This window comes from Carettochelys insculpta, chromosome 4, assembly GCF_033958435.1.
Source record: "Carettochelys insculpta isolate YL-2023 chromosome 4, ASM3395843v1, whole genome shotgun sequence".
NCBI classification, from domain to species: domain Eukaryota; kingdom Metazoa; phylum Chordata; order Testudines; family Carettochelyidae; genus Carettochelys; species Carettochelys insculpta.
Window position 1 is genome coordinate 729,517 of NC_134140.1, and position 24,491 is coordinate 754,007.

Sequence of the window (24,491 nt, forward strand, 5' to 3'; positions counted from 1 at the left end):
CCAGTTCCCAATCCATGAAAGGATCTTTCCTCCTATCCCATGACCACCTAATTTACATAAGAGCCTTTGGTGAGGGACCGTGTCAAAGGGTTTCTGGAAATCTAAGTATACTACGTCTACTGGATCCCCCCGTCCGCATGCTTGTTAACCCCTTCAGAGAACTCTAATACATTAGTAAGACACGACTTCCCTTTACAGAAACCATGTTGACTTTTGCTCAACAATTCATGTTCCTCTACGTGTCTGACAATTTTATTCTTTACTATTGTTTCTACTAATTTGCCCGGTACTGACGTTAGACTTACCAGTCTATAATTGCTAGGGTCTCCTTTAGAGCCCTTTTTAAATATTGGTGTTATATTAGCTGTTTTCCAATCATTGGGTACCGAAGCTGATTTAAAGGATAGGTTACAAACCACCGTTAATAGTTCCACAATTTCACATTTGAGTTCTTTCAGAACCCTTGGGTGAATACCATCCAGTCCCGGAGACTTGTGACTGTTTAGCTTATGAATTAGTTCCAAAACCTCCTCTAATGACACTTCAGTCTGGGACAGTTCCTCAGATTTGTCACCCATAAAGGACGGCTCAGATTTAGGAATCTCTCTAACATCCTCAGCCGTGAAGACTGAAACAAAGAAATCATTTAGTTTTTCTGCAATGGCATTATCTTCCTTGATTGCTCCTTTTATGTCTCTATCGTCCAGGGGCCCCACTGCTCTTTTAGCAGGCTTCCTGCTTCTAATGTACTTAAAAAACATCTTACTATTGTTTTTTGAATTTATGGCTAACTGTTCCTCAAAATCTTTTTTGGCTTTTCTTATTACATTTTTACATTTAATTTGGCAGTGTTTATGTTCCTTTCTATTTTGATCACTAGGATTTGACTTCCACTTTTTAAAAGATGCCTTTTTATCTCTCACTGCCTCTTTTACATGGTTGTTAAGCCATGGTGGCTCTTGTTTAGGTCTCTTACTGTGTTTTTTAATTTGGGGTATACATTTAAGTTGGGCCTCTAATATGGTATCTTAGAAAAGTTTCCACGCAGCTTGCAGGGATTTTACTCCAGTTACTCTACCTTTTAATTTCTGCTTAACTAACCTCCTCATTTTTGTGTAATTCCCCTTTTTGAAATTAAATACCAGAGTGTTGGACTGTTCCGGTGTTCTTCCCAACACAGGAATATTAAATGTTATTATGTTATGGTCACTATTTCCAAGCGGTCCTGTAATAGTTACCTGTTGGACCAGATCCTGTGTTCCATTCAGTACTAAATCAAGAATTGCCTCTGCCCTTGTGAGTTCCTGTACCAGCTGCTCCAAGAAGCAGTCATTTAAGGCATCAAGAAATTTTCTGTCTGAATCCCTTCCTGAGGTGACATGTACCCAGTCAATATGGGGATAATTGAAATCCCCCATTATTAGTGAGTTTTTTATTTTGATAGCTTCTCTAATCTCCCTTAGCATTTCAGCATCACTATCACTGTCCTGATCAGGTGGTCGATAATATATCCCTAGCGCTATATTCCCATCAGAGGAAGGAATTGCTATCCATAGTGATTCTGTTGAACATTTTGATTCATTTAGGATTTTTATTTCATTTGATTCTATATTATCTTTCACATACAGTACCACTCCGCCACCCGCTCGACTCATTCTGTCCTTCCGATATATTTTATATCCTGGTATGATAGTGTCCCACTGATTGTCCTTATTCCACCAGGTTTCTGTGGTGCCTATTATGTCAATCTCCTCCTTTGATATAAGGTACTCTAATTCACCCATCTTATTAGACAGACTTCTAGCATTTGTGTAAAAGCACTTTAAAAAACTACCACTATAAAGAACTACTATAAAGGATTATTGCAGTCTCCCATTCTGCAGTAATGCGGGCTATGCAGATAATTGAGCTTCTGTATGTTTCCACAAGTCTTATGTAGTTGGATGATCAGGGTAAGGTTCCTAGCTTGGTACTGCTACAAAAGATAGGGTTGGAAGACAGGAGGGCAATGTAACCATGACAGATGATCACTGGCCTGAAGAATTAGCTAATCAGTCTGGATAATAGATGATAAATAGATATAGCATACTGTGAACCATAAAAGTCTCCAAAAGGGGTGTGGAGTGTTGGTGTTTTTTTTTAATCTAAGTCCTGACATGGTGAATTCATAGATTACAGAATAATAGATCTGGAAGGAACCTCAAAAGGTCATTAAGTCCCTTGCACTTATGGCAGGATCAAGAACTGTCTTAGATACTCCTTGACAGGTGTCTGCCCAAATATCTCCAGTGAGGGAGATTCCACAATCTCCCTAGGTAATTTATTCCTGTGCTTAACCATCCTGACAGGACATTTTTCCTAATGCCCAACCTAAATCACCTTTGCTACTATATAAGCCCATTGCTTCTTGTCCTATCATCAGAGATTAAGGAAAATAATTTTTCTCCCTCCTCCTTGTGAAATCTGTTATGTTCTGTCATCTCTTTTCTATACTAAACAAAACTGATTCTTTCAGTCTTCCTGCATAGATCATGTTTTCTATGCCTTTAATAACTTTTGTTGCTCTTCTTGGGACCTTATCCAATTTGTCCACATCTTTCCTGAAATGTGGTGCCCAGAACTGGACACAGTGCTCCAGCTGAGGCCTAATCAGTACAGAGTAGAGCAGAAGGATGACTTCTCATGTCTTGTTCAATACACTCCTCTTAATACATCCAAAAATGTTTTGTTTTTTTTCCAAGTGTCAGACTTTTGACTTGCATTTATTTTGTGGCCCACTATGGCCTCTCGTGAGTCTGTGCTCACAAAAGCTCATGCTCAAAACTTTTCTGTTAGTCTATAAAGTGCCACAGGACCCTTTGTTGCTGTTATCAGTCCTTTTAGTACTTCTTCCTAGATAATCATTTCCTGTTTTGCATGTATGAAACTGATTGTGCATTCTGAAGTGGAGTACTTTGTATTTGTCCTTATTGAATTTCATCCTGTTCACCTCAGACCATTTCTCCAGTTTGACCAGATCTTTCTGAATTATAATCCTGTCTTCCAAAGCACTTGCAAACCCTCCCAGCTTGGTATCATCTAAAAACTTTACAAGTATACTCTGTGTGCTATTATCTAAATCATTGATCCAGGAAAGATTTTGTCCCAGGAGAAGTCATGTGCAGAGCCTGACAGTTAACTGTCCTCATCTGCAGAGACCTAAATCTAGTTTCAATAAATCTAGTTTCCTGGCTTCAGAAGTCTTGAGGAATAAATTTATGGGTTTGCTGTAGTTCTCCAATCTCCTGAACTGCAGACACTATGACGGAATTAGGTGGTGGATCTGTGAAGGAAAATGCCAAGTCTGTGTGATGGAGAACTGTATTCTGTCTGCCTTTTCAGAGGTGCAGGGCACAGTGTTAGACCCTCTCCACCAAAGAGTCCCATCTATGTCTCCATGACAGCAGCATCCTTGTTCATCAATTCGTAGATAACAAGGCCAGAAGAGGACCACTGTGTTCATCACAACTAATTTGACCTGCCTCGTACAGATCATAAGACTTTCCTCAATTTGTTACTGTTTGAACTAGGACAGCACTTTTATATAAACACATCTCATACTGATTCGAAAATAGCCAGTGATGGAGAATCCACTAAGACCCTGGATAAATTGTTCTAGTGATTGATTACCCCCACTGTTAAACATTTACCTTATATTTCCAATCTGAATTCATTCAGCTTCAACCTCCAGCTACTGGACTATGTTAGACCTTTTCTCTGCTTGACTGAAGAGACCTCTACTGTTGAATTTCTGTTCCCAAAGTAGTACCTGTAGTCTGTGATGAAATCATCCCTTAACTTCCTTTTTGTTGGGCCTCATAGCTTGACATAAAGTGTTCAGTCACTGAAAGGCACACTTTCCAGTTCTCCTGACTCTTCTCTGCACCTTCTCCGATTTACCCATTTATCAATACCCTTCTTGAACTGCAAACACCAGAACTAGAGAGGTAACCGTGTTAGTCTGTATCCTTCAGAACAACAAGAAGTCTTGCAGTTTATAGACTAACAGATATTTTGGAGCATATCATGGGCAAAGACCCATTTCATCAGATGCATGAATGTCTTTGCCCACGAAAGCTTATGCTCCAAAATACGTTAGTCTACAAGGTACTGCAGGACTTCTTGTTGTTTTTGAAAACACCAGAATGGGACACATTATCACAGCAGTGGTTGCACCAGTGCCAAACACAGAGGGAAAATAACTACCCTGTTCATGCTTCCAAGGATTGTGTTAACTTTTGGCCACAGCACCACACTGGGACCTTATGTTTAACTGATTATCTTCCTGACTTCCCCAAATTATTTTTAGAGTTACACCTTCCCAGTGTAGAATAGCCCATCATGCAAAAGTCTGCCTTGTGTTCTTTGTTCCTAGATGTGCGACTTCACATTTGGCCTTATTTACCACATACTGCTTGGTTGTGCCCAGCTTACATTGCTCTTTATAGTGCTCCCTCTTCATTGCTCCCCTTCACCTCTCCCCACCAGTCTTTGTGTCATCTGCCCGCTTCATCAGTGATGTTTTTTTTCTTTCCGCTTATTGATAAAAATATTAAATAGCATGGAGCCAAGAACTGATCACTATGGGACTGCCCTTGGAACACAGCTGCTTGGTGATTCCCTGTTTATAATTATATGTGGGCTATGTCTATATGGTGGGCTCTACTTCAGGATACAAAGGTATCCCAGAATAGCTGCCTACATCTATTGCAAAGCACATGTTGTCTTGAAACAGTTCTAGAGATACCAAGGCATCCTTCAGTCTGTGTAGACTATGGATCGCGCCCTTCATAACGCCTTTTAAGATCATCATTTGCAGCGTTGACTGTGACTGTGGAGGCCCACATGAGAGTGACAGTCCTTGCTACATCTGCTGCATATGTAGTGGGTGTCTGGCAGGTCCTTGCTGTCCTTTCTACGGGCTCGCTTCTCCTCTGCCAGCTGTCTGATCTTCATCTCGCCCTTCTGAAGGCTCTTGTGTAGTTCCTGCTTCCAGCTGCTGTGGTTGTCTGCCAGCTCTTCCCAACTATCTGGGTCAGTGTCTGCCTCCTTGAGGTCCCTCTTACAGACATCTTTGTAGCGCAATTGGGGGCATCCAGGAGGTCTTTTACCAGAGGCTAGCTCACCGTACAGGATGTCTTTTGGGATCCTTCCATCATTCATCCTGTGGATGTGGCAAAACCAGCGGAGCCGCTGCTGCCTGAGGAGGGTATGCATGGCTGGAATTCCAGCTTGCTCAAGGATGGCGTTGTTGGGCACTCTGTCCTTCCATGATATCCCAAGAATGCTCCTGAGGCAGCGCAAGTGGAAGACATTCAGCCTCTTTTCCTAGCGGGCATACAAGGTCCAAGATTCACTGCCATAGAGGAGGGTGCTGAGGATGTGGGCTCTGTAGACTTGCATTTTGGTGTGAGTGTACAGCTTGTTGTTGTTCCACACTCTCTTGCTAAGTCTGAACAGAGTTGTGGCTGCTTTTCCAATCCTGTTTAGCTCAGACTCCAGCGACAGGGTATCGGTGATGGTGCACCCAAGGTAAGTAAACTTGGGGATGACCTCTAGCATGTAATTGTCAATGCTGATTGATGGAGGTTCAGCAATGTCCTGACCAAGTACATTTGTCTTCTCTAGGCTGATGGTAGGCCCGAAGTCCTTGCATCCTTTGGAGAACTGATCCAGCAGTTTTTGAAGCTGCCTTCTGCGTGTGTCACTACAGCAGCGTCGTCTGCGAACAGCACGTCTCTAATGAGCACTTCCCGCACCTTAGACTTAGCCTTCAGCCTTGCAAGATTAAACAGTTTCCCGTCAGATCTTGTGTGCAAAAAGATGCCCTCTGTTGAGGATCCAAAGGCTCCAGGAGGAGTGCGAAAAAGATCCCGAACAATGTCGGGACAAAGACACATCTTTGTTTGATGCCACTCCTGATGCTGAAGGCATCCGATGATGTGCCGTTATATTGGATGGTTCCTCTTGTGTCTTCGTGGAATGACTGGATCATCTTGAGTAGCCATGGTGGACAGCCTATCTTGTGGAGCAATTTAAACAGTCCATCCCTACTGACTGAGTCGAAAGCCTTGGTCAGGTCGATGAAGGCGACAGAGTGGCTTCCTCTGCTCCCTGCATTTCTCCTGCAGGCTACCTCAGGGAGAAGATCATGTCAATGGTAGATCTCTTGGCATGGAATCTGCACTGGGATTCAGGATACACCCTCTCAGCGAGATGTTGGAGTCTGCCAAGGATGACATGAGCGAACAATTTACCAGTGATACTTAGGAGGGAGACTCCACGGTAATTGTTGCAGTCACTTCTGTCTCCTTTGTTCTTATACAAGGTTACAATGTTGGCATCCTGCACATCCTGTAGAACCTCATCCTCCCTCCAGCACAGCCACAGCAGCTCATGTAGGGGTTCCAGGAGTGTGTACAAGGCACACTTGATTACCTCTGGTGGTATACCATCCTGGCCTGGGGCCTTTCCTACTAGAGTGCTGTCAATAGCTTTCTTCAATTCAACCACAGTTGGCTCCTGGTCCAGCTCGTCCATGACTGACAGGAGCTCAACGGCGTTGAGGGCTGTATCAACCACAGTGTTCTCGCATGAGTACAGTTCAGAGTAGTGCTCGACCCATCGCTCCATCTATTTGGCTTTGTCAGTGATGACTTCACCAGATTTGGATTTCAGAGGTGCCGTCTTGTTCTGGATGGGTCCCATTGCCTTCTTTATGCCCTCGTACATTCCCCTGAGGTTACCAGAGTCAGCACAGGTCTGGATACTGCTGCACAGCTTAAGCTAGTGGTTGTTGGCACAGCGCCTGGCTGTCTGCTGTACTGTTTTTCTGGCTACTCTCAGTGCTTGCTGGGTGCTCTGACTGGGTGAGCGTTTGTACTCCAGAAGTGCAGCACGCTTCTTTTCGATGACTAAAATCATCTCATCGGAGTTAGCTTCGAACCAGTCGTTTGTGTTTCCAGTTCTTCTTTCAAACACTGACAAGGCCGTATTGTAGATTGTGTCCCTCAGATGCTGCCATCTGGACGTCATGTCAGCACCCCCAGGGCTGCTGCGCAGATTCTCCTCAAGGGTCTCTCTGAACATTTCACCTTTTTCTGAGTTTGCCATCTTTCTGGCATCAATGTGGGGCCTTCCAGTTGGTTTAGAAGGGTGGAGCTTCCTGGGTCCCAGCTTGAGCTTGGAGCAGACTAGCGAATGATCTGTATCGCAGTCGGCACTATGGTAGCTGCATGTCAGGAGGACGTTTTTGACATTGTCGCATCTGGTGATGACCAAGTCTAATTGGTGCCAGTGTTTCGAGCGTGGGTGTCTCCATGACACTCTGTGCTGTGGCTTAGTTTGGAAAAATGTGTTTGTGATGCACAGATTGTGGTACGTGCAAAGTTCGAGGAGACGCTGTCTGTTGTCATTCATTTTTCCCACACCCAAGTGACCTAGGCAAGAGGGCCATGAGCCACGATCGGCTCCAACTCTTGCATTGAAGTCACCCAAAAGGTACAATTGGTCATGAGCAGGTATTTGCACTATGGCAGCACTGAGCTCATCGTAGAACTTGTCCTTTGCTTCTGGTGTGGTGTTCAGGGTTGGAGCAAAAGCGCTGATCAGGTGGATGGGACTGGTGCAGGTTTGAAGTTTGACCTGAAGGAGTCTTTCTGATCCGCCCGTGACTAGTTCCACCATTTGCAGAAGGGTGTTTCTGATGGCAAAGCCAACACCGTGCTCCCTGGGTTCCTCTTGGGCTTTGCCCTGCCAGAAAAAGGTGTAGTCCTTTTCCTCTAGGGATCCCGAAGCTGTGAGTTGCATCTCCTGCAAAGTGGCAATGTCAGCTTGGAGCCTCTTCAGTTCCTTGTTGATGGCAGTGGTCTTTTGGGTGTCGCTGATGTCCTGAAGATATTCAGTCAAACCGGTCGACATGGTCTGTACAGTCCAACAAGCAAGCTTGAAACTTCAATGATTTCCTTTTCTTAATAATTTTCGTGTTGGTTTGTCTGGTGCTCATTTCAGTCACTTGTCAGGTTTGGGAACCTTAAGCCTCATGCACCCAGTGAGGCAAGTGAACTGTGGCGAGAGAGTACCCTACTGGCTGGGGGCTGCCCAGCTTAAGGCGGGCAGTGACTGTCCAACGAGATGCGATGATCTCTCCCACCATCAGAAGCAACCCCTGGCGCTCGTTCTCTACGCCAATCGAGCAAGAGCTTATAACCAGTATCTGTTGCCTCCCGTGTTGGTTCAGTGCTGTTAAGTGATGCTGGAGTACCTCTCCAGGCACGAGCCTGGGCAATTTTTATGGAGACCCTGGGCTGCCCAGACACCAGGCCCCGCACCTCAGCTTTACTGATATAGTCCAAAGGAAAGGATAACCTCTACGTTTGGTACGAGCTCAGCTGCAGGAGTTGCTGGGACAGTGCCAGAAGTTGACACAGAACCGCCTTAGGACTCCCCTCCGGATTTTCTGTCAGGGTTTACTCCCTTAGCCTTATTCCTTCCCAGGATAATCCACAAGGCAGTGGGGGATTTCACTATTCCAGCATCCCTGTAAATCTCATTGCATGAGGAGTACAGTGATCCCTCAAAATAGGGCTTTATTTTGGCATGTGGGGCTGTTTAGACAACGCCATATGCTGAAACAGCCTATTTCAAAATCTAATCAGAATTCCTTAGATTATTTCAAGGTTAGGGTGCTGTCTACACATAGCCTTGAAGACCTATCAGTTAACTAGTTTTCACTCCATTTAATGTATTCCATATTATTTTTTTACCGTGGTAGTTTTTCAATCAAAATGTTGTGTGGTAATAAGTCAGATGTTTTACAGAGTCTTAAGTATAGCACATCAACACTATTAGAAATTAAAACTTTCTAGTCCAGCACTCTGGTCCAGCAACATCTGTGGTCTGGCATAATTTTAGTTGGCCAGATGTCCACTTATCTTGGGTGTCACCAAGTTTCCTATGTTTCCATGAAGCTTGTTTACAGTTACTAGTCCTGGCTCTTAGTATTTGCTCTAATTTACCCATAAATGTCTTCTGAGAGCCCAGTAAGCAGTGGAAGTATTGGAAATACTGCTAGACTATATTGACCTCCTGTATTTCTGGAAATTACCAGGTTCCACACTGGTCAGGTCCCGAGAGTGCCCGGTTAGAGAGTGCCCAATTCAGTCCCCCTGCATTAATGGCAGGACCAAGCACTATCTAGACCATCCCTGGCAGATGTTTGTCTAACCTGCTCTTAAAAATCTCCAATGATGGAGATTCCACAACTTCCCTAGGCAATTTACTCCACTGTTTAACCTACCCTGATAGTTAGGAAGCTTTTCCTAATGTCCAGCCTAAACCTTCCTTGCTGCAATTTAAGCCCGTTGCTTCTTGTACTATAATTAGAGGTTAAGGAGAATCATTCTTCTTTCCTCTTCTTGCAATGACCTTTTACTTGAAGCCTGCTATCATGTCTTCTCTGAGTCTTCTCTTTTCTAGACTAACCAAACCCAGTTCTTTCAATCATCCGGCATAGGTCATGTTTTCTGGATTTTGAAACATTTTTGTTGCTCTTCTCTTGACCTTTTCCAATTCCTCCACCTTTCCTGAAATGTGGCACCAAGGGCTGGACACAATGCTCCAGTTGAGCTCTAATCAATGTAGAGTACAGCGAAAGAATTACTTCTTGTGTCTTCCTTATAACACTTTTATTAATTCATCCTAGAATGATATTCACCCTTTTTGCAACAGTGTCATATTTTTGACTCATATTTAGCTTTTGGTCCACTGTGACCTGTAGATCCCTTTCTTTGTTACTCCTTCCTAGCCAGCAATTTCCCATTTTGTATGCATGAGACTGATTCTTCCTTCCTAGGTGAAGTACATTGCATTGTCCGTATTGAATTTCATCCTATTTACCTCAAAAAATTTTTTTCAGTTCGTCCAGATCATTTTGAATTATAATCCTATCTTTCAAAGCAGTTGCAACCCCTCCCAGATTGGTATCATCCACAAACTTTACAAATGTACCTTCTATGCCATTTTCTAAATCTTGAATAAATATATTGAATAGAACTAGTCTCAACACTGATCCCTGGGGAATTGTACTTGTTATGCCCTTCCAGCATGACTGTAAACCATTGATAACCACTCTCTGGGAATGTTTATCCAACCAGTTACTCACTCACCTTATAATAGCCCCATCTAATTTGTGTTTACCTAGTTTATTTACAAGCAAGTTATGCAAGACTCTATCAAATGCTTTATTAAAGTCTAGTTACACCACATCTACCACTTCCCTGTTATCCACAAGGCTTGTTATCCTATCAAAGAAGGCCATCAAGTTGGTTTGACATGATTTGCTCTTTACAAATGATGAAATGTGGTGCTGAACCATCCTCATTGGGCTGTTCTGGATGGCGAATACATCTTTGATACATTGGATGATATCAATGACATCTGTTCATTGGCCTGGGGTTAATTTGGGGGATATCTTCACCTGCTCTTGTGGACCATTTACCTGGGGTGGAGCCCCTTCGGTGACCAGGCATGTTTTCTGGTCACACCAGGGTTTCAGTAAGTTGATGGGGTAAACCTATTCTTGTCGTCAGCGGTCTGGTCGCTTTACTTTACACTCTACCTTCCCAATGGCTTCTAGTATTTCATACGGCCCACTGTAGTTGGCTAGGAGCTTCTTTCTCTTGTTGGCACCAAGCACCATCATTGGGTCTCCTGGCTGAAATTTTCTTTTTTTCACCCAAGAATTGTACTAGGTCCATTGGGCCTCTTGTGCTTGCTCCAAAGCTATGGGGGCCTCTCAGACTAGTCATACTCTCATCTGTGCCCTGTGCTTAGTGATGTTCTCCCCTGGGTTGGGTTTTTCTTCCCAGTCCTCATTGGTGTGAACTATTATGCTGCACAGGTGGCACCTATGAAGTAGTTTGAAGCAGGAGAATTCAGTAGAAGTCTGGGGGACCTGCACACGTCAGGTATGGCAGAACAATACCCAAGTCTTTTCCATCCTGGGCAGCAGCTTTCTTCATCATGCTTTTGAGGGAACAAAACTGTTCAATTAGCCTATCAACTTCAAGGTTTGGATGTGGAGCAGGATACATAAGAACCTTATTAATCCTGACATGAAGGGAGTCCCTTGGTCATTCAGGATCTCCTTAGAGATGTCCAGTGTAGCAAAAACCTGGACCAGTAATTTTGCTATTGCCTTGGCTGTTGGGTTTCTTAGGAGAATGGCTTCTGGGTACTGTGTGGTATAGTCAAAGATGATGAATATATTTTGGTGGTCCCAGGCCAATATTTCTAATGGGCCCCATTAGATCCATGGCTGTACTTTCAGAAGGGACTTCAGTTACCAGCTAGGGCACCAGCAGGACCCGTAACTGAGGTTGAGGGCTGTGCAGCTGGCATTCTGGGCAGGAGGCCCAGTAGCATTGGACCTCTACCCATACTCTGGGCCAGTAAAAGCTCTTAAGGACTCTATCCAGGGCCTTATCTACTCGTAGATGTCACCCAGATAAATGACTGTGACCTAGCTCTAACACTGCCTTTGTGTGCTTCTTTGGTACTAAAAGCTGCTGTACTGCTTCCCCCTATATTTGCTCTACTCGGTGCAACAGATCACAGTTGACCACGTAGTAGTGCCCTCTAAAGACATGCAGTTCACCTTTGTCTCCACTGTCTCCTGCCTGTAGTCATCATGACCCTGGAAGCATTGGCTATTGGAGCTGTGGTGTATGTCTACACTGCATTCTGGAGCAAGTGAGAGCTCAGCCACAGCTGATTCAATAGACCTGGGCAAGTGGGGCTTGCACTAGCACTCTACAAATAGCTCTTCACTGTGACACAGCAGGAGTGTGTTCTTATACCGCTGTGACGTGAGTCTGGGAGAGCAGGGCAGGCATGTCACTGCAATTACTACTATCCCCATCTCTCTTCCATGCTCGCGTCACCCTCTGTCTCATGTCCAGACTGAGTTCTCTGGGGCACGGATTGCACTTTGTACAGTGTGCAGCACAACAGCAATCTGCATGCCTGGTGGTCCTAGGAGTTACCATGGCACATAAAATAAACAGTGGGTCCTCTGTCTCCTAAAGGGAGGGAACAAAGATCCTGTCACTTCCCTCCCATTAACTACATGTACTAACTACAGTCCCTCACCTCAAGCCTTGCTTCTAGCTTGGCCCTTTCCCTGGTGACGATAGTACTACAGAGGCCACTGCCTCCTTTACCAATGCTTTGCTGTCAGCCTGGGAGGCCCAGGTCAGCTGACGTTCTCCCTATGTAGAGTGGCTCTAACAGCCTGAATCAGCTCCTTTGGCTAGGATCAAAGCCAGCTGCTATGAACACCAGAGGGGATTTCAACTTTCTTAAAAACACAAATTTATGTGAAAAAGAGTATTGGTCAGGTTGCCGAGTCAAGCTCTTGAGTTAGCAAATGCCAGTGAATGGCACTGGACTGGGTCTGAGACCAAGTGCCACTGAACTAGCCATTTCACCCCTCCGTGCTTGCTTCTCCATCTGTAACATGGGGTAACACAGACTCCATATGTAAAGTGCTGTGAAAGCTGCTGGCGACAAGCCCTGTGTAATAGCTGGGTAGTGGTACTGTGTGTCTGCTTTGTGATACACTCAGCGAGTATATGATCGCTGACAGGGCACTGGAGGATGGCGCTTGCTGCATGAGCATCTATTCAGTAATCTTCCTCATTCTGCAAGCCTTATTTCCAAGCCTTATTTACCACACACTCTTCCAGCCCTGCTCAGGAGTCCACATTTCCTCGTGGGTATTGCTGTGGTGCACATCACAAGTGTACGTGAGTGCTTCACAAACCAGTTCATTTTCAGAGGGCCCCATCAGGTAGGTGGGATCATAATCCCTATTTTTGAAATAGGTGAAAAGGGTGGGTTCACTAATCGTTGATGCCAATCTCAGACCCCCTAGGACGAACTGTTTTACAGACTCCCCATTTTATATTGCTTTACATATATTTATAATTTATATATATTTATGTGGACTCCTGAGCAGGGTTGGAAGAGTGTGTGGTAAATGAGGCGTGAAATGATTAGTTCAGTGGCACTCGGTCTCAGACCCAGTCCAGCACCATGCACCATGGCCAAAGCACTGCACCTACCAGCCTCAGCTGCAGTTGGGAGTGGTCAGCCCCAGGATCTCAAATTGGGCAACTGGAGAATGAGGAACCTGTGAAGTTAGGGTCAGGTGACTTGCTCAGCATTAGATAGGAGCTCAGTGACAGGAGCAAGGATAGAATCCAGTTCTCCTGGCACCATAGAACTGCCTCAACCAAGAGCCCATCCTCTCTCTTCCTGCAGTCCTCTGCTTTGTTCACAGCACTTCTTCTCTGACTTCCCCCAGACAACAGCCTCATTTACATCCCAATTGTGATTACTCCCCAGATCCACTGAATGATCATAGAATCATAGAACACTAGGACCGGAAGGGGCCTCAGGAGGCCAGCGAGTCCAGTCCCCTGCCCCGACGGCAAGACCGACCACTATCTACACCATCCCTGATAGACATCTATCTAATCTGTTCTTAAATATCTCCAGCGAGGGAGATTCCACAACCTCCCTTGGCAACTTATTCCAGTACTTGACCACCCTGACAGTTAGGAACTTTTTCCTAATGTCCAACCTAAACTTCCCTTGCTGCAGCTTAAGTCCATTGCCTCTTGTTCTCTCCTCAGAGGCCAAGAAGAACAAGTTTTCTCCCTCCTCCTTATGACACCCTTTAAGATATCTGAAAACCGCTATCATGCCCCCCCCTCAATCTTCTTTTTTCCAAGCTAAACAAGCCCAATTCTTTCAGCCTTTCTTCATAAGTCATGTTCTCCAGACCTTTTGTCATTCTAGTTGCTCTTCTCTGGACCTTCTCTAATTTCTCCACATCTTTCTTGAATTGGGGTGCCCAGAACTGGACACAATATTCCAGCTGAGGCCTAACCAGCGCAGAGTAGAGCGGTAGAATGATTTCTCGTGTCTTGTTCACAACATGTTTGTGAACATGTTTGCTTTTTTTGCAACAGCATCACACTGTTGACTCTTATTTAACTTGTGATCTACTAGAACCCCTAGATCCCTTTCTGCTGTACTCCTTCCTAGACAGTCTTTTCCCATTCTGTATGTGTGAAACAGATTATTCCTTCCTAAGTGCAGCACCTTACATTTATCTTTATTAAACTTCATCCTGTTTACTTCAGACCATTTCTCCAATTTATCTAGATCATTCTGAATATTGACCCTATCCTCCAAGGTAGTTGCAACCCCTCCCAGCTTGGTATCATCTGCAAACTTAATAAGTGTACTTTCTATGCCAATATCCAAATCATTAATGAAGATATTGAACAGAACTGGTCCCAAAACAGACCCCTGCAGAACCCCACTTGTTATGCTTTTCCAGCAGGATTGAGCACCATTAACACAGAGGTCCTGTGCAGAAGGTAGTAGGTGAAGCTGTAATTAACAACTGTAGCATAATGCATGCACGCAAGGGGGCAGAACTGAGGTTTCATGGTTACCCTAAACACTGGTGTCTCCTAAATTTTGAGCACTTGACTTTGCTACGTTAGCAGTATTTTAACATGGTCTGTCTGCATTTGTTATAGATTTTGATCCAGTCTTCCCTCTGAGGACCAACTCCTGAATCACGACCATTGCCTCTTTGAACTCCTAGCTCTGCATTGTCCTGGGGGGCAGTGGGGGACACAGCACTGCAGACAGCACCAGATGGGTTGGGCCATGGATTTAGAGAACAGTTAGAATATGTTCCACATTATCCTCCATCCTGTCGCTTATGCAGCCAAACTCTTTTGGTATCAGGAGGTGCCCACAGTGACACTGACAGTGACATCGCTTAATGGGTACAGTTAATTTAGACCATAGTTTGGTGCATGCAGAATCCAGCTTAAACTCTCCAATGTGCACTGGGTGCCTATAAAAGCTCTGTGTTAGCTTAGCCAGGAGGTCCATTCAATGCAGGTATCTCTGGGTTGTGCAGGAGTTCAGACTGGGTATTCATAATTGTCCTTTCTTGCCTTGAATCTTTTAATTACTTTGCCTTTATCAGCCCTGAGTTCCAGCTGCCCCTAGAGTGCCCATTCCCCTGTCTGGGGCAGCTCCTACAGAACTTTCTTGTGGGTATCTGCAGGCTTCACTCACCCAATGGCTTTTAGTGCCACACAGGATTGTTCTGATTTATGGGTGTTAGCTGCATTATCTTCCTGATTCTATCAGTTTCTCTCTTAAACTGCGGGTCTCCTGCATTCCTCTGCTGCCAGAGTTCCAGACTAATTTTTGGGTTCTATCACAGAGCCCCCTGCGGTCCAGTCACTGTCTTCTGCAGATAGAAGGCTCTGCACAAAGACTCTTGCTAAACATTTCCATCCTAGCTGACTGCAGAAGCCATCCGTCGCGGTCTCCAGCTGCCTGCAGTCTGTGCATGCTGTGAACAGCTGTTGGGTAAATTGGGGGGTGTACACTCAGGAACTGGCTACTTTGGTAGGCAGGATCCTGGACTGTTTGATGATGGATCTGATCTAGTGAAACAAACCCATGTTCCTCTGAAAGACCTTGCAGGAGTCAGTAGAGCTCCAGGTGTGGCTTGCCTTGTCCACAGCAGGCACCTGCCATGGCTGAAGCTCTGATGGGCTAGAATATGACCTCCCAGAGTGAATGGGGTAAGAATAATAGATAGTGATCTTTTCCCCTGAGCTGTTCCCCATCCTGCTTGGTGTCCCCAGGATGGCATGGCCTGAGTGCTGCAGCCCTGCGGGAACGTGCCCAGAGCTTCCTGCAGCTGTGCTGGGCTCAGGAGATGCAGCCAGAAATGAGCAAAGAAGCATAGGTCGCCTATGGGAAGCAGGGTCAAAGGCCGTGTCTACACTAGCCCCAAACTTCGAAATTGCCATGCAAATGGCCATTTCGAAGTTTACTAATGAAGCGCTGAAAAGGAGCCCCACCGGGACGAGCCGCGCCAATTTCGAAGTGCCGCGGCCGCCCGCATGCTAATGAGGCGCTGAATATGCATTTCAGCGCTTCACTAGTAAACTTCGAAATGGCCATTTGCGTGGCCATTTCGAAGTTTGGGGCGAGTGTAGACACGGCCAGAGAGTGATTGCTGTAAGGGCAGCCAGTGTGTCCAGTGCTCTCCCTTTCTACAGCGGGAGGGAAGGGTGCTTCTCACTGTCTTTGGGGAGCACTGCCTGAAGCCCCCTAGCCTCTGAGCTGAGTTGGCCTTGTACACCCACCCTACAGCTATTGGAAACAGCTGTGCACTGCAGCTCTCTCTGTCCCTGGAGTAATGATTCTCTCCAACCTGTTGCTGTCCATACTAACTAGGGCTACGTCTACACGTGCACCCAACTTCGAAATAGCTTATTTCGATGTTGCGACATCGAAATAGGCTATTTCGATGAATAACGTCTACACGTCCTCCAGGGCTGGCAACGTCGATGTTCAACTTCGACGTTGCTCAGCCCAACATCGAAATAGGCACAGCGAGGGAACGTCTACACGCCAAAGTAGCACACGTCGAAATAAGGGAGCCAGGCACAGCTGCAGACAGGGTCACGGGGCGGACTCAACAGCAAGTCGCTCCCTTAAAGGGCCCCTCCCAGACACACTTTCATTAAACAGTGCAAGATATACAGAGCCAACAACTAGTTGCAGACCCTGTATATGCAGCACGGACCCCCAGCTGCAGCAGCAGCAGCCAGAAGCCCTGGGCTAAGGGCTGCTGCCCACGGTGACCACAGAGCCCCGCAAGGGCTGGAGAGAGAGTATCTCTCAACCCCCCAGCTGATGGCCGCCATGGAGGACCCCGCTATTTCGATGTTGCGGGACGCGGATCGTCTACACGTCCCTACTTCGATGTTGAACGTCGAAGTAGGGCGCTATTCCCATCCCCTCATGGGGTTAGCGACTTCGACGTCTCGCCGCCTAACGTCGATTTCAACTTCGAAATAGCGCCCAACACGTGTAGACGTGACGCGCGCTATTTCGAAGTTACTGCCGCTACTTCGAAGTAGCGTGCACGTGTAGACGCAGCTTAGGTGTTCTGTTCGTTGTGGGTCTTGAAATGTTGTGCCTTATAAACATTTCCCTATGTCTGGCACAGCTCCAAGAGCAGGGAAGGAAATTGGCCTGTAACGGGGTGTCTGGCTGGCTGGTGCGCTGAGCAGAATGCTGAATAAAGCTGCAGCATGTAAGGCATCAGTGGGCAGGTTGGCTGTGGGCACTGCCCTCTGCCATTCTGGAGGGGAACCCCCAAAGCTGCAGGGCACCAGAAAGTTCCCTCCCTGCTGTGGTTTGGTTTTGCTGAGCTCTGAGTTGGGTAGCTTGCTGCTCACTGGGGGAGGAGTTGCGAGTGCAGCTCAGCACCTGGGAACTTTGCTTGTTCTCAGCACCAGCTAACTCTGGGCCACTCAGCTGAGTCAGCAACTTGGTTGCAGTGAGAAGGAAATGTAAGGGATGTGGATGCAGCACTGCCATCTGCAAACAGGGTAGCAATGCCAGCTCTGCAGGGACTCCCAGACTGAGACCCAGCGGGCGGAGGGGGGCAGAACAGGAGCCAAGCAGGGCATGCTTTAGGGAGCAGAGCCCAGATGTGGATTGCAGGGAGTAGGTCCTGGCCCAGCAGGGGGGCTGCAGAAGCTAGGAAGCAGCACTCAGAGTGCTGAGGAAGGTGTGTACATTGGGGGCAGAGGGGGAAGTTGGAAGCTGCTCTGCTCCTCACCCACTCGACAGGAACCTTTGGCCACTCACAGGCCCTGACATCAGGAATACTTAAATTGCAAGGCAAAGGAGTATTGCTCCCAGCAGTGTTAGTGGCTCTAATGCTGCCTGCAGCAGTTCCTGTTTGTGAGCTCTCCAACATGAGCTGTTGGACTTGGTCACATCCCCTTGTGAGCATGTGCTGTGACGAGCTGCAGAACCTCAGCGGGGAGGCAGGTATGGAAGTAGAACAGAGGGGACTAAAGCTGGGATAGGGTGAGGCAGGAGATCACAGCCTCATAGAAGATTAGGGTTGGAAGAGACCTCAGAAGATCCAATCCTTGGCTCAAAGCAGGACCAACCCCAGCTAGAGCTTTGTCAAGCTGGGCATTAAAAGCCTCTAAGGCCAGAGATGCCACCATCCCCCTAGGCATGTGTCTGGGCGTGTATCTTGGGATCCAGGGGTGGGGGAGTGGGGGTGTGCCTCGAGGGGGAGGGATACATGCACGCTCATTACTAGACTGATGCACAGGTGACCATACCAGGATGGGGTGAGGTGTGTATGCAACTGCGTGCAGCATTATGAAATGGACTGTTGTGTGCAGGCCTGCCCTGGACTGTGCTGCCCAGAATCCCTCACTGCTTAAAGAACTGGAAGCAAAGCCCGGCAGCACCAGTTACTCCAGTTGCCTCTTACACAAGGAGCTGGGGAAGGGCCCAGTTCAGCCCACTGGAGTGCCTGAAGTGAGACGCAGGGAGTGCAGGGGTTCTGTGCCTGGTTACTTGCTACAGTGTGGGGCAGACGTAGAGCCTCCAGCTGTTGGTGGCAGGTGTCTCCTAGAGTCACTTCAGATTGGATAAAAACCCAATTCAGCTGTCAGAGTCCCTGTTCCTGGAGAGGACATCACTTCATTCCTTGCCCCAGACACACACACCTGGAACAGCAGGGAAGCAATAAGGGGCATCTGCAGGCGGAGTCCCTGGCCTGGAGTAGCAGGCAGCTGCAGTTCAGGACTGAGGAGCACAGGGGACCCAAGGCCTGGAATGGAGAGAGGGAGCAGCAGCAGGGGGGTGGGGTGTTCTTGCCTGGAAGAGCAGGGGCTGACACCTTCCATTCAGAACACCATCAGGCAGGAACTTGTAGTTCTCACAAGCTGCCTCTTTGTACTCAAGATGGGAGCAAAGTGGCAGCCCTTGGACTCCTGTTCAACTGCCAGCACTGCTGCGAGTGGAGCAATATGAAGGCCCCTGGTTCAGGGGCGATGCATGTTCTGAGTAGCACATTCACCAGGTTTAGTGTGAGCTGGCTCCCTGTGCCCCAGCCCATCCCTATGCCCAGCAGCCTGTCACTGGGCCCTGTGGCCTGGCCTCTGGCCCATCACTGTCTCACAAGGAGCCCAGAACACAGGCCCATCACTGCTCTCTGCACCCATGGCACAGGCCCATCACTGCAGAGATGTCCTTGCCATATGCAGAATACACAGTTGCTTAGGGCACCTGAAAATTTGGGGTACCACTGGGTCTTTAATGTCCACCCCACTGCCTCTTCGTACCCCTGTTCTGTGGGTGGGAGTAGATCTTGTGAACTTAAAACCAGAAAAGCCTGCCAGAGCTATTAGGAGAGCATGGACCCTGGGAAAGAGCCATTCACGTGGTAATGAAGCCATTTACCAGGCATGTGCCAACCCCAGGTATATACGGTCTGCTTCTGAATTACGGTTAGTCACAGGAGCTTAGTTTAAAATTTGTTTTAAAAATATTTCTTTTGTGAATTGCAGAAGCTTAGTCTTTAAAGTGCTACTGGACTGCTTTTTTGTTTTAATATGACACCTCCAAAAATTGTGGCTGCCCACCCCCCCTGCCATTGGGCACAGAGGCACCGGTTTAATAGGGCCCCATAAATCCTGAGGAAAGCCCTGAGTCACTGCCTCACAGGGAGCCCAGAACTCTAGCCTGTCACTCCCCCTGGAAGCCCAGCAATCGGGCCCATCAATGCCCCATGCAGAGCTGGCTCCTTGGTCCACCTGCACAGAACTAGATGTACTAAGCCCCAGTGCAGCAGAGCTATTTTTAATGGTTTCTTCTGCTTGAACTGAGCTGTGAACTTGTAATGTGGTTATGCTACAGGGGCTTTCTTTTCCCTTTCGCAGAAGAGTCAGCACTAGAGCTCAAAGCTTGTCTCTTTAGGTTTATGATCTTGTCTGGGCAGGGAGGGAGGCTCGAACGGGGTGAACAACTGTGTGGAGGCAGCCATGTGTGCGAGGAACTTTGCTGCCCTTTGGAGGGAAGGTGAGAGAAGATAGTGTGATGTGCTGCTGCTCCCAAGCTGGCTTCCTGCTCACAGTCTCTCTCTGTCTCTGCAGGTCCAAAGGAGTGTAGGGGCCATGAGTTGGGACTGGGTCTGCTGCCATCCTGCCCCCAGGGAGTCCAACCCTGGGGGAGACTAAGAAGCAAACGAAAAGGCAGCCAGGAGAATGGGCTTCTGGGGCCCCAGGCCAGGCTCAGAGCCGGCTATGGCCAGCTGTGCTCAGGCAATTTGTCGGGAGCTTTAGGGGCAAAGGACAGAGGCAGGACGGCGGGACAGCATGACGGGAAGCCTCATCATTGCACCTCCTGGTCAGCTTTCCCATCAAGCAGGACCCTCAGGCAGCAGAGGATGAAACCATCTGTGCCCCTTGCCAAGCCAAGGGCAGCCATTAGCATGGGACACCTGCTGCAGCTCTGACAGGTGGAGGACATGCTCCCTCTGCTGGGTTGCAGCCTGGGTACTGCAGCCTCCCAAGCAGTGGGACATAAGAGCATGGGAGTGGATCCTGGGGCCTGAAGGCAGGGAGGGGCAGCGCGAGATGGGCAGTAAGGAGGCCAGCCCCTGCCTGGCTGGGAGCAGCGAGGGTAGCCAGGAGAAAGCCATGACAGTTCGCTCGGTGCTGCTGAACCGTGACTCTCCTGATATTGAGACCCGCCTCAAGCGCCGACGCAACCGCACCCAGCAGGTACGCTTCAAGGACCTGGTGGAGGGCAACCCTGAGGAGGTGGCAAGCCCCCACCAAGAGCCAGTAGCCACACCTGACACCAATGCCCCATGTGCCTCTGTGCCCCCTAGGGAGTTCCCTGAGCTAGTAGTAAAGCATGCATCAGATGCCCCACAGAGCTGGCCCCAGGCCGAGCCATGCTTGCTGGCACTGCCTGTGCCCGCCAGGGTGTGTCTCAGCACGGCCATTCAGACTTCCCCCATCCTCCAGAAGCAACTCCCAGCTGCCCACTTCTGCAGCAAGAACACCTGCAACTTTGTCCAGGAGGAGGTGCTAGCCACCACCCGGGAGCCCAGCAAGAGCCAGGAAGATCGCAGGGACCCAACCAGGGCACCCACCTCTGCCAGAGGCAGCAGAGATCTCCTCCAGTGCGCCCTCACCAGCCTTTCTGCGCACAACCACCTCCCTGCCCCCACCCTCACCCAGCACACCAGCAGAGAGGGGCAGCCAGGCCCCAATCCATGTGCCACTTTGTGCCATGGGCTGACTCCGCCACCCAGGGCTCCTTGCCCACCTTACCCAGGGACCATCAGGTGTACTGCTGCCAACTATACCTCTCAGCTAACAGGCTGCCCCCCAGGGCCCAGCCCCAGCCACTGCTCCTCCCAGCCCCCTCCATACACCAACTGTGGGAACTGCAAGGAGAGACACGGTCCCCTGCATCCTCCCTCTGTGCCAGCTGAACAGCCTGGGCCAACTGCAGAACCGTGGCCTCTGAACAGGAGCCAGTCTGAGCAGGACCTGCCATCCCAGCCTTTTCATAATGGCCAACAGAACCTCCTGCTGACACATAGACACAGGCTCAGCCAACAAGCTCAGTGCCCCTCCCAAGGAGACCCTACCACTCCCCTGCAACAGCATCACCACTCTTACTGGTACAGGCTCAGTGGCCTCCCTTTGAACCAGAGCCCCAGCACAGTCCTGTCACCACCAAGCCAGAGCAGCTCTACAGCTGCCCTGCTGGAGAAGACACCAGCCACACTCAACATCCAGGCTCCCAGCAGCAGTCAGATGCACCCTGGGGCTGCAGGGCCCAGTGTCCGCAGCAAGCTAAAGGCCATCCAGACTGAGTGTGGCTGCATGAACTTGAAGGAGCCTCTGCAACCAATCTCATCCAGCCAGAGGTGCCTTCCAAGGACACAGCACTTCACCCAAACTGCTGGGGCCCCCTGCAGCAGTGAGCTGCTGGGAGAGCCTGGTCTGACAGCTGAGCAGCTGGAGACTCTGCACCATGTTCAAGATCTCCTGCAGTTGGTGGCTACAGCCAAAGGACAAGTGGGTTTGTCCAAGGAGGATGAACATTTCCTAACATCTCAGGGACATTTGGGTGTGCAGCCCAGGGAAATAAGGGATCTACAATCACAGCTGCAGTCCCTGGAAGGGGTTCTGGAAACCAGCCAACAAACCATCAAGGTGCTGCTAGATGTCATCCAGGACCTGGAGAAGAAGGAGTCCCAGCGGGATGGGTGAGCAGGCAGGGTGCAGATGGGATGATGGGGAGGGCTGCAGTGCTGAACGGGGAAGACAAGATGCACTGATTCACCGACACAGATTTGGATGAATGATCAAATGAGATATCAGGTGAGGAAAGGGTAACATTGCTCCAGGGAACGCAGACTGATTGTCCAAACAGCACTAGCCCAATGCCACCTCCCTGACCCCATCCCCCAACTGGCACATGGAGCACCAGCCCTGTGCACACATTTCCTCAGCCCTTCCATCCCATGCCAACACACAGCAGTTCTCCCATTTGGGTGAGAGACAGTCCAGTCTCTGGGCACAGCACTGTATTGGCCTTGCACTGGCTGTCAGACCTGGTAGACGCACAGGGATGATTTTGTGTCATAGGACTGAAATCCCCAAACTCATTTTGGACAGGGACCACCAGACATCCCCTAGATGGGAACTGCTGTCAGTTGTGCTGAGCTGGGGGTGGGGGATTGTAGGCAGTGTCCTCCAGGAGAAAGGCTCTGGAGCTCATTAGCACTATCCTACGGCAGTCAGGCCCTGCACACAATATTGCTCCTGGGAGTGAGGTTGCTGCCTGGGAAAATCAGCTCAAGTGCTGACCTTTCTACAACTCACAGGGGCTTCTCTCTGCAACCACAGGAAGTATGTCCCGCCCATGCAGTCGATCACTCGCAACCCTGCTGCACAAATAGCCTATCTTCTTAGAGGGACAGTTCCCATTCAGCAAAATACAAACCTTCAAACTACACCTCTGATACAATATTAACACCATCTAAATTTAGTTCTCTCAGCAATCATTTGGAATAGAAATAACATTAATTGCAGTGTCCTCACATTATAGAGTCATTAAGAGAGTTTGAACGTATGGGTTTCAGATCCATGTACACTCCCACAGCAATGAGGGGGAAGCGGAAGGAAAGATTGCCAGTACCCTCTGTGGGGTCACAATTTCACAGCTACACAGCTGTTTGGGAGCTAGTGCTGGAATGCTGGGTATCAGGGTTACTGGTGTCTGTTCTTGGCACTGGGAACAGAGTATGATATAGCAGTTTTAGACAACACAGCCAAATGTAATAGCACTTCAGTTTGAATTCTGAGCAAGGACTGAACTCAGGGCTTGGATCTAAAAGCACGACAAACTCCTTTAGCAAGGAAGTGATAACAGATTCAGGCTCAGTCCACATTGAACACCCCACTAAACCCCTGCACCAGCAGGTCTCCAAGCCTGGGTCAGTTGGTGCGGACAACAGCAGTGTAGACATTTGGCCTCAGGCTGCAGCCCTTGCTCTCAGACCCCCCACCCCTTTCAACTGGATTTCAGAGCCTGGACTCCAGCTGAAACCTGAACAAAGCCCTGTCCTTGGAGCCCTGCCACCCCTTTGAGTTGATCCAGGCACTGAGATTTGTTGCCACAACTGTGGGTTTTTTTGTTGTTTGCAGTGTAGAGCTGTGTCTACACGTGCACACTACTTCGAAGTAGCGGCACTAACTTCGAAATAGCGCCCGTCGCGGCTACACACGTCGGGCGCTATTTCGAAGTTAACTTCGACGTTAGGCGGCGAGACGTCGAAGTCGCTAACCTCATGAGGGGATCGGAATAGCGCCCTACTTCGACGTTCAACGTCGAAGTAGGGACTGTGTAGACGATCCGCGTCCCGCAACTTCGAAATTGTGGGGTCCTCCATGGCAGCCATCAGCTGGGGGGTTGAGAGACGCTGTCTCTCCAGCCCGTGCGGGGCTCTATGGTCACCGTGTGCAGCAGCCCTTAGCCCAGGGCTTCTGGCTGCTGCTGCTGCAGCGGGGGATTCATGCTGCATGCACAGGGTCTGCAACTCGTTGTCGGCTCTGTGTATCTTGTGCTGTTTAGTACAAGTGTGTCTGGGAGGGGCCCTTTAAGGGAGCAGCTGGCTGTTGAGTCCGCCCTGTGACCCTGTCTGCAGCTGTGCCTGGCACCCTTATTTCGATGTGTGCTACTGTGGCGTGTAGACGTTCCCTCGCTGCGCCTATTTCGATGTGGTGCTGCGCAACGTCGATGTTGAACATCGACGTTGCCAGCCCTGGAGGACGTGTAGACGTTATTCATCGAAATAGCCTATTTTGATGTCGCCACATCGAAATAGGCTACTTCGATGTAGGCTTCACGTGTAGACGTAGCCTAGATGTACCCGCAGAAACCTCCCTGTGGGGCGCAGCCACCAGAGTGACACCACGCTGCTGAATCAGGGGGAG

At 48.6% G+C, this 24,491-nt stretch overlaps 2 protein-coding genes across 3 annotated transcripts in view; one reads left to right on the forward strand and one right to left on the reverse strand.

The window, feature by feature from the left end:
• The window catches only part of LOC142012223 (dedicator of cytokinesis protein 2-like), a 454,965-nt gene that overhangs the window by 247,857 nt on the left and 182,617 nt on the right, over positions 1–24,491 (reverse strand). The gene's annotated exons all lie outside the window — the stretch shown is intronic.
• LOC142012268 (uncharacterized) overlaps positions 1–24,491 on the forward strand; it is a 46,761-nt gene that overhangs the window by 6,266 nt on the left and 16,004 nt on the right. For both annotated transcript variants that reach the window (XM_074992124.1, XM_074992126.1), the window contains exon 2: positions 20,124–22,258. In XM_074992124.1, the coding sequence (XP_074848225.1) occupies positions 20,607–22,258 (1,652 nt within the window). In that variant the 5' untranslated portion in view covers positions 20,124–20,606. The remainder of the gene's footprint in view (positions 1–20,123; positions 22,259–24,491) is intronic.